A 10765-nucleotide genomic window follows, 5' to 3' on the forward strand; every position below is an offset into this window, starting at 1 on the left:
ACACCTGGAATGTACAAAAAATAGACTCATTCAAATGTCAGTGGGGTTCCTTAGAAGTAGTAGACAGTTTCCATTACTTGGATGACCAAGTTAGTAGTTGGGGTGGTTGTTCTGAAAGCATAGCTGCTAGATTAAGAATAGGCTGGGCAAAGTTCAGAGAGTTACTACCTCTGGTAGTAAAGAAGGGCCTCTCCCTCAGAGTGAAAGACAGATTGTATGATAGCTGTCTATGAACTGCTATGCTACATGACAGTGAGACATGGGCTGTGACCACTGAGGTTGTTGTCTTTGCATACTGGCTGTTCCCTGCATCCTTCTCCAGCTGAGCATTCCTAACCTTGCAGGCTCATGGGTGCTGGTGCCACATAAAAAAAAAAACACCCAATTATCATGTAAATGCACCCAGTATACTTTGTAAAGTGGTTGGTGTTAGGAAGGGCATCCAACCATAGAAGCTATGCCGAAACAGACATGGATCCTGGGTAGTTCTTCAGCTGGCCAGCCCCTGTCAGTCTGTCCAACCCATGCCAGCATGGAAAACAAATGTTAGATGATGATGATGATGATGATGATGGGGTGATATATATATACAGGTACAGGAGTGTGGCAAGTAGCTTGCTTACCAACCACACGGTTCTGAGTTCAGTCCCACTGCATGGCACCTTGGGCAAGTGTCTTCTACTATAGCCTTAGGCCAACCAAATCCTTGTGAGTGAATTTGGTAGACAGAAACTGAAAGAAGCCCATCATACATATATATGTATATACTTGTATATGTTTGTGTGTCTATGTCGTCCCTCCCCCCAACATCACTTGACAACCTATGCTGGTGTATTTATGTCCCCGTAACTTAGCAGTTCGGCAAAAGAGGCCGATAGAATAAGTACTAGGCTTACAAAGAATAAAAATCCTGGGGTCAATTTGCTTGACTAAAGGCGGTGCTCCAGCAAAGTAGGCATTAAAAGGTGGTAATACAATCCATATTCCCTCTTACAAATTTATTGAAACAAATGATACATGGGAAAATGAGAGTAAATCTTCATATTTCAACGTAAGCACCGGTGGCATCAACCAGTTTCTTCAAACGACCAGGGATGGAACGAGCAACCTTCTGAAGGATGTCATCTGGGACATCATTGAGAAGTTCCTAAATTTGTGTCTCCAAGTCCTCCAGTCTGCGAAGTTTTGTCTTGTACACCTCCTCTTTTATGTAACCCAACAGGTAAAAATCACATGGAGTGAGATCTGGACTTCTTGGAGGTCTGGAATTCTGGACTTCTGCGATCACAGTTTTCAGGGTTTAGCTCCTGCACGTAATGGGGTTTCCACAAACGAAAATTCCATTCTTTATGCAACACCATGCATATGGTGTGTCTTGTTAGTCCACTCTCACGAGCTGCTTGACGTGTTGATTGGGGGGGGGGGGGCTACGATTAAACATTTCCTGCACTGTTGCCACATTCTCCGCTGATCGAGATGCGGTTGGACGACCACTTTTTCTTGCATCCTTCACAGAGTACGTGGTCATCAGCTTTGCACGACAACTTTTTATTGTCTCCGGACATAGTGCTTCAGGCTTACCTGTCCATGCACACCACCATCTCTGAATCAAAACAATGAAATTCTACACTTCATAGCATGCTGCTGTCTAGCTTGCTCCTGAACAGTCAAACGACCGGCCATCTAGAAAATAAGACAATAAGAAATCCCCATTAGTGTTGTCTGTTTAAAAAATGTTTTTGCCATGACTTCAGTGATACTAAAAATTCTATAAGCAATTTCTAATGCCTAGTTACTTTCCACCCACCCTATCCACCTGGATGGATAGGACACCGGTTCCTCACCGGGTTACTCATTTTTGCCATTGAGTGAACCAGAGCAATGGGAACTGAAGTGTTTTGGTCAAGACTACACTGCATTGACCAGTCTTGGAAGTTGAAACCATAGTCTTATGATGATGAGTCCAACAGCCTAATCACTGAGCCAAGTGCCTCCAGAGACATACGTACATATACGTATACACATGCATGTAAAAAAGTAACTGTATTTGTGTGTTTAAATATATATATATATATATATATATATGTGTGTGTGTGTATGTATGTATGTATATGCATACATTTATGTATGTACCAGGTAATGTCTGATTTGGCATGACTTCTATGGCATCCAGCCATAGTGACCAAACCAAATCAGACTGGAACCTGGTGCAGGCCTCCAGCATACCAGTGCCAGTTAAACTGTCTCACCCATGCCAGTATGGAAAGCAGACATTAAATGATGATGATCATCATCATATATGTGTGTATATATATATTTTTCATCATCAGAGTTGGGAAGCTGCATCAGGTTCCAGTCAGATTTCGCTTGGTTTCTATGGCTGGATGCCCTTCCTAACACCAACCACTTTACAGAGCGCCCTGGGTGCTTTTTACATGACACCATCCGTCCTTTTATATCTTTCCACTTTATTGAATAATTCCTAAGGTGTTCTATGGAAATTACATCCCATCTTTTTTAATGTTTGTAATAGAGTGTTTTACTGTCAATGTTGTTAGAATGTTAGTTTGGTTCTGGTGATGCTGTTTCAGAAAATACTTTCTGGTACATGTCCTGTTTTCCTTCTCAATATTGACGTTGTTTGCGATTGTTTATCACCATTTTTTGTGCTCATCTTATACCATTACAATCAATCACTGTCGTAGCCAACAACACCATCGTCCCCGTCATCACCTTCCTCCCCACCCCACCAATGCTATTCACATTACCAACACCACTGACACTACCACCAACACCATTTTAATTTAGCACCATCACCTACACATCACACCACTGCCACCACCATCACCATCTTCTCACGACACCACCACCTTTATCTCACATCACCAGCACCATCGTCTTAATCTCAAATCATCACCACCATCATCATCTTCATCACCACCTTTACCACAGCCATCAGTGTCATCGTCATCATCATCATCTCCACACCAGCACCCTGACCCTAATCACCCTCAATATATAACTACAACCACCACTTTGCCACTACCATCATCATCATCATCATCATCATACCACCCATTCCCACTACCACCACCACCACTTTCACCAAACATCACAACATGGTTCTCATTATTTTAAACATTTCTGTATTTCAGTGATCAAGTTGGATCAAGCAAATTTATCTTTGGAATATTTTGGTGACAGCGATGTCTTTGACTCTAGTAAGTAGTGCACAAACAGACACACGTGTGTGTGTGTGTGTGTGTGTGGTAAGAAGTTTGCTTCCTAACCACATGGTTTTGGGTTCAATCCCACTGTGTGGCACCTTGAGCAAGTGTCTTCTACTATAGCCTTGGGCTGACAAAAGCCTTGTGAGTGGATTTGGTAGACGGAAACTGAAAGAAGCCTGTCATCTATATATATATATATATATATATATATATATATATATATATATATATATATATATATATGTATGTATGTATATATATGTATGTGTATGTATATATATATATATGTATATAAAACAAGTGGCAGTGGATGTAGAAGTAGATATTATTCAGAGGACATTTAGTAAAAAAAAAATATATATATATATATATATATTACTAGGCTATTTATTTTTTTATATTTACTTTCTTCACTTTATATTAGTATGTCATTAGTTTTTTTCCTTAAAGAGAAAATTTTTTTATATTCGATGAACTCCCTTGGTTCTCTCCCTTTCTACACTTTTTGACTCAGCAATTCCCTTACGACTTTTAGTTTACTTTACTGTGATCTATTTTGCCCTCCTCTCCCCCATTTTAATCATTTAATTTAAACCTTTAGTATAGCGTTTACAGCTATACATACATACACACACACATACATACACACATACACATACTTCCAACTGCCAGTCAAACACCTTTCTACTGACCATTCTTCTATGCACATGTGAAGAGACACACAACTCCACAAAAGACCACCACTCCTTTTACCATGCCGCTGAATTCTTCCTACAACATTAAGAGACATGAAGTTTACTCACATATACACATATAAACAGCCTACACCACACAGACAACACACACACACACACACACACTTGTATGCATGCACATACCCACACATACACACAGATACCTCCTTCTCTAATACTTTCCTGACTTAGAAAGAACTTTTTCTTCGTCCATTCCCTTCCAGTCATTTCAAAATGTAACCACATGTGGATTGTTGGCGTCTTCCTTTTCTCTTCGACTTTCCTCTGTCTCCTGTTTCTAACAAAGAGCTTTGCTCGAAACATAAAACACCTTTTCTTTCCTTTCCTGAGCGTCTGCTAATACTTTGCATGTACCATGTCCTCGCGTTGTTTTTCTTGTGTTTTTTCTTTGTTTTTTATTATATATATATATATATATATATATATATATAGAATATGTGGGGTTTAGTTCATTGATGATCTAAACCAGGCCTGGCCACTTTGAATTACATTGCAGGCCACTTTAATCACAGAAAGTATTTTGAGGGTTGCTTGTATACAGACAGAATTGAAAGCATTTTGCTTTCTCGTGCTATTATTATAATAATGAATGAATGATCGTTGATTCAGTATGAAATATCGTTGCAAAAACAGAAGTATCTTTCTTTTTTACTTTTCATTACAATCTTTAATTTTTAATAAAATTTTTTAAATGTTTCTTTAAATAAACCCATTTCAAGAAGGTATCAAGTGGGCCACCTGCGGCCAGCAGGCCTCAGCTTGGCCAGCCCTGATCCAGACGAATGCGTATGCTGCATAGTCATCCATTAAATTTCAATTTCATAGCTGAGGCTGAAGCTAGGGATCTGTAGTAGGGTTCCAAGTTAGCACATATATATTAAAGGGAAATGGACAACAAAACCAAGGCAGGATGAGTATCTCAGGTCATTTAGAATATTTAATTAGAAATAAGGTAAATCAAAAAAAAGGAGAAGTAGAAGTAATTAATGTCTTACAGCTGTTTTCTGGGATGTCCCAGGTGATGAGTCACCATCCCCAAACACTGGGTATTCCCTCATCAGAGACAAGGTATGTTTGTAGGACAGTTCCAGACAGAGAATTCACAGTATATAAAAAGATTAATTACTTGTACTACTCCATTTTTTGATTCACCTTATTCTAATTAAATACTCTAAATTACCCGTGAGACTCAGTCTGCCTTGGTTTCGCTGTCCATTTCCCTCTAATATACAGGCTGTGGGGCTGGGGCAGAAGCAACGACCTTTTGCAGTTGAGTCTTCTGGTTTCCAGTTGAGTTTCTTTTTTGTTTCAGATAAACATGGCCGTGCGATTAACAGTCATTGTTCGTTTCTTTAAGTAATGCAATAAATTTGCGTTCAGTAAAAAAATTACTCAATAAACATTTATATACGATAAAAGTTATTAAATGCAAAAAAGGGTGTTACTTCTCCTGCACCCGTGTGTGTGCAGCAAGATAATGGAGAGAATCACATCTGTAATTGGTGATTACATTACTAACAATTGTTTTTATTGTGCCAATGTAGTGACATACAAAAATAAAAAGGAATAAAATAGCAGACAAATAAACATATCCCAAAATCCATGCTAACACAACATCATCAAGGCAATCCAAATCTGTTTGGATTGATTAATCCCTTTTACATCTTACTCATGTGGCTAAGAGTTGTTTTGACTCTTATTTCTAGCAATGCTGGCACTGACTAGCACTCTCAATTACTTTAGTGATGACTACACACACACACACACATATTATATTTACCTTTATAATTGAAAAAATGGTACTATTGTAAATGTTTTTTAAATACAGGTTTTTGTTAAAACTTAGAAATTCTGTTTGCACATAAAAATAGCAAATAAATATATTTTTAAACAATTTTTATTGTAAAATAATGTTCTATTCTAAATAAATAATAAAATCAGAAGTGAAATTTTTATTTTAATATGTTTTTTATATGTACATGATTGAATTTATAAACATAAAATTACAAATGAATATGAATTCACAAAACTCATAACTTTTTTATGCTTAAGATTTTTAGATGGGGTTTTCTCTAAAACATTCATCTGGATGAACTCTTTCATTTGAATTCAAATAATATTATTTTTCTCTTAAAAAGACAAAGATATTTTGTAGAGTTCTATATTTAAGAGATGAGGAATTATGTACATTTGACGGATATTTGTCCTCCTCTTGTTTGTTGTTAACACAACGTTTCGGCTGATATACCCTCAGCTAGTAACATATAACCTAAAATTCGAGTGTTTGAATTTAATTTTTTTGACCCCATTAGGGGTTGCGACCCATAGTTGAAGAAGTGCTGATATCGATTATTTATTTATATATTTTGCTTGTTTTTTGTTTCGAGTGTGTTTGTGATTTTATGTTTTCATATTTTTCTTTTGTGTTCTCTTCCTTTTTAGGTGACATTGCATGTGACGATGATGAAGAGACAGGATATTCTACAGACTTGTGATACCATGTAGAAAGGAAAAGAAGAAGAAGAAAAAAATAGGTGAATGCTAGTCAAACCAAAAAAAATGTAAGATTTGCTTGAAATAACAGTTAACTGCATAATACTTACCTCATCATCATCATCATCATCGCTTTAATGACCACAACCCTCACCTGTTTCCAAGAGTGGTAATATTTTTCCCTCTTGGCCACACATCTTCATGGAAGATTGGAAATGAACAACACCACATTTATGACAGTGGCACTCGTTTACAACTACTTTCTGACGAAAAGGCAATGAAACACACACACACACAACTAGCTTTTTCATTTTCAGTTTGCTAAATCCACTCGGCCCTAGTTTAAAGTAGAAAACACTCACCCCACATTGCCACACAGTGGAACTGAACTTGAATCCATGTTGTTGGAAGGCAAACTCAAACTTCTTAACTGCACACACCTATGCCTGTATCTATAGCCATGCCTGTCGATTCATATATACAAATACACACACACACACACACACATATATATATATATTGACATGTGAACTGGTTAATCCAGACATTTGTTTTTTACTCTCCTCATTCTTTTCTGTTAAAGAGGTTTGAAACATCAAAGACTTTTCCATTTTTTCTGAGTATCAATTTAAGACACCTTTGCTGTTTTCTCACCTGTCTCTGTCTTTTTTGTACATTTACACTATATATATATATATATATACATATATACAAATACACATTTAGTAAAGTATATTAATAAAAGGCATGTTTTCTTCCTAGTTACTCCCACCAACCCTTATATAATGTAGGGTACCCATGTTTCTTCTCTATAGCAAGACCTCTATGCGTATTCTTCTATCCTACTTTAGCCCCTCAACACCTGGCATAAAACCACCTCCCCATCCCAAATATCTCACCCTGCTTCATTGAGTGGGGGGGGGGGGGCTTTATTTTCCTGTTCTTTTCTTGTCTTGCAAGTTACTTGTTGACTTCCATACTTCTAGTTGTACAAAAAAATTTTTAAAAAAGACCCAACCACCCAGTACACCCTGAGAAGTGGTTGGTGTCAGAGAAAAGGCATCCAGCTATAGAAACCATGCCAAAGCAGACATTGGAGAAGTGGTTCTCAGCCAGGGTCCATATGACCCCGGGGGGTGGGGGGTGGGGTTATAAGATATTGTTGTTATGATTTATGTGCAATAAAATTATTATGTCTACAATCATAATCATCCTCATCATTTAACGTCTGCTGTCCCTGCTGGCATGGGTTGGTCAGTTTGACTGGGCTGGCATGCTGGGAGGCTGTGCCAGGCTCCAGTCTGATTTGGATGCCCTTCCTAACACCAACCACTCTTTTATGTGCCACTGGTATGGGTGCCATTTGTGACACCGGTATCTGCCATGACTGCGATTTTGATCGGCTTGATGGGTCTTCTTCTCAAGCATGACATAATCATGGTCATTGCCTCCATAAGGCCCAACACTTGAAATGAACTCAGCCACTTTGTCCCCATGGAACCCGATGCTCGGAAGGAACTCGGCTATTTTGTCTCTGTGAGGTCCAAATCTTGAAAGGAACTCAGCCACTTTGTCCCCATGGAGCCCAACGCTCAAAGGAACTCAGCCACCTTGCCTCTGTGAGGCCCAATCCATAAAATATTTTAACTATTTTTTGTTCATACACTTCACAATAATATTTAATTATAAATATATGATATTGGGGTTTTTTTAAACACTGACTAGCTGAGGGAAGGGAAGTTGAATAAAATAGAAATGGAAGGGGTCCATTGTAAAAAAAAAAAAGGGTTGAGAAGCACTGCATTAGAGTGTTGGACTCTGCAAATCTTGTCATACTATCGTACCTGCATGCCAGTATGTACATTGAACCTTAAATGATGATGATGATGATGGCGGTGGTGACAGCAGTGAAGTCGACTTTTGCCTTTCGTTCTTTCAGAGTAGATAAAATGAGTATCAGTTGAACACTGGGGTTGATATAATCAACTTAGGTCCTCCCACAAACCTACTGGCCTTGTGCCAAAATCTGAAACCATTATTATTATTATTATTATTATATAAGATATCAGTGCATGCCATCAAAGTGACACTGTGATGCAAATACACGAAGCCCATCATGACTACTCGTCTGATAAGGGTACACCAGGCACATGAATCTGCACTACATGGTGTTCTCATATCAAGATAAACAGTGCATGATCTTACAGGTGGGACCTAGTTATAATTTTCCTGAAGGTCAAACAACTGACAAGCATGGTTGTGGTACTGAGCAGAATATTTGCTGTATTTGCCCATCTTTTTATACCAAGACAAAAACAATGTACATGATAACACTTCCAATCAGTTAAGATCAGAAGCCTTGAGGTCCACTGCCTGGTACTGCATCAGGGCATTTATTGTGGTTATTATTAACATTATCCTCTTTTTTCAGTTTCATTTCCATTTCTTGCCTAGTGTCTTCCTGACACCTAGGGCAAAGAAACTCGCTGTATACATTGGTCGGCCATTAAAATAAACACACCAGATTGTTCGTTTACAAAGTCATTTACAAAAGGGGAAGAAAGACAGAGGAAGGAAAAAAGAAAATAAAGGGGGAAAAGGAAAGAAAATTCACAGCAACACTGTTCTTTTCAATACATGTGGCCAGTTACCACTTCAGACAGTCTTTTACACTTCCTGCATGGATGGTCAGCCAGGGATCGTTCTGCATGGATGGTCAGCCAGGGATCGTCCTGCATGGATGGTCAGCCAGGGATCGTCCTGCATGGATGGTCAGCCAGGGGTCGTCCTTAAATAATTTTCAGTTCTTTTTGTGATCATTCCGCTGCTATTGTAACCGTCTTGAGATGCCACATTTATTATTATTATTATTTTTATATTTGAACAGGGTCAGTGGATTGGCAGAAACAGTAGAGCAAAGGGCAAAATACCTTGAAGTATTCAGTTACAAGTTCAAATCCAGCTGACAGCTGATGATATCATTTGTGTTGAAATTTCAATTTAAGTAAGAACACTTTGGTAAAGACCGTCCCAGGTGTGTATGTGCATCCGTGTGTGTGTGTGTGTGTGTTCTATTTAAGGGTTGTATGGAGAGATTAAATTATGTTTATTTACTTGAAATTGTTTAGTCATGGGAGGCAGAAGGGGACAGCGCTTGGACCTTTGCCACATCCTCCTGCACCAAGGGGAATGACGCTCCACTGGTTCAACATCTGTGGGGAGGAGGTATAGGTGGGGGATGAGGGTGGAAGAAAAGAATGTGAGCATGGAGATTGCAGGGGTGATGTTGTCCTGGGGAGAGAAAGGACTGGCCATTGTATTTTGTGTGAAAGCTAGGAACTGAGGGAAGGAGAGGAGATAAGGCCATTGGGTTAGGGTTAGGGTTCAGAAGAGCAGGGACCAATGTAGTATCAGTTGAAAGAATTGATGGAGTGGACTGTTTACTAGTGGGTAAACTTTTGTGATAGTCAGGGGAGTGGCAATGTGGCCCAGGATGTTCCTGTGTTTGGATAGTAGTGTTCTAGTCTTGATTGATTAAGATTAAAGTATTTTCTAGGCTTTATAAGAAAACACTAGTCTCTTGGATGTGCTCTGTGATGTTTGTGTATGAAATAGCATCATCAGTGACCCCCAGATATCTAAGCAATACTGTAATGTGGTCTACAATGTCTGTGTAGGTATGTATGGGTGTGTGTGTGTATATATATCAACAACAGTTTAATGTGATTTAATATGATTATTGTATGTAACAGGCAACATTGTCCCTTATATGTAAGCAGTTGTGTAATGTGGTGTGTGTGTGTGTATTTATATATATATATATATGTGTGTGTGTGTGTGTGTGCATGTATGTATATGGTGATGATGATGATATATATTCTTTGAGTTTGTTTTATGAGAAACAACTTTGAGCGTACTCATAAAAGGCTCCTATACTATTTTTTTCCCAGCTACTGCTTATTATTCTCGTCTTCCAAAGTAATTTTAGGGGATGGTTATCAATCTTATTAATCTGGTGCTGCTATAGCATAGGATGAATATAGTAACAACACAAACTTTAAGATGGAAATTCATAAATACTTTTATGCATTGCTATGTACGTTTCCACAAAGCACGTGCAGCCACAAAAAAAAAAAACATGTGCTTTGTGGAAACATACGTAGCAATACGTTAAAGAATTTATGAATTTCCATCCAAAAATTTTTGTTATTATTATATGTATATATATATATATATATATATATATATATATATATATATATATATATATATATTGGGTTGGCGCAT

General features: G+C 38.1%; 1 protein-coding gene across 1 annotated transcript in view; it reads left to right on the top strand.

Moving 5' to 3' along the window:
• Window positions 1–10269, top strand: part of LOC106876717 (germ layers disorganized gldi-3) — a 19013-nt gene extending 8744 nt beyond the window's left edge. The window contains exons 5-7 of the mRNA XM_052977005.2: window positions 3156–3221; window positions 6428–6546; window positions 9366–10269. Of these exons, the coding sequence (XP_052832965.1) occupies window positions 3156–3221; window positions 6428–6480 (119 nt within the window). The 3' untranslated portion in view covers window positions 6481–6546; window positions 9366–10269. The remainder of the gene's footprint in view (window positions 1–3155; window positions 3222–6427; window positions 6547–9365) is intronic.
• Window positions 10270–10765: the final 496 nt, after the last annotated feature.

Source organism: Octopus bimaculoides, chromosome 26 (assembly GCF_046866305.1).
Source record: "Octopus bimaculoides isolate indiv1 chromosome 26, ASM4686630v1, whole genome shotgun sequence".
In the NCBI taxonomy this organism is placed as follows: Eukaryota; Metazoa; Mollusca; class Cephalopoda; order Octopoda; family Octopodidae; genus Octopus; species Octopus bimaculoides.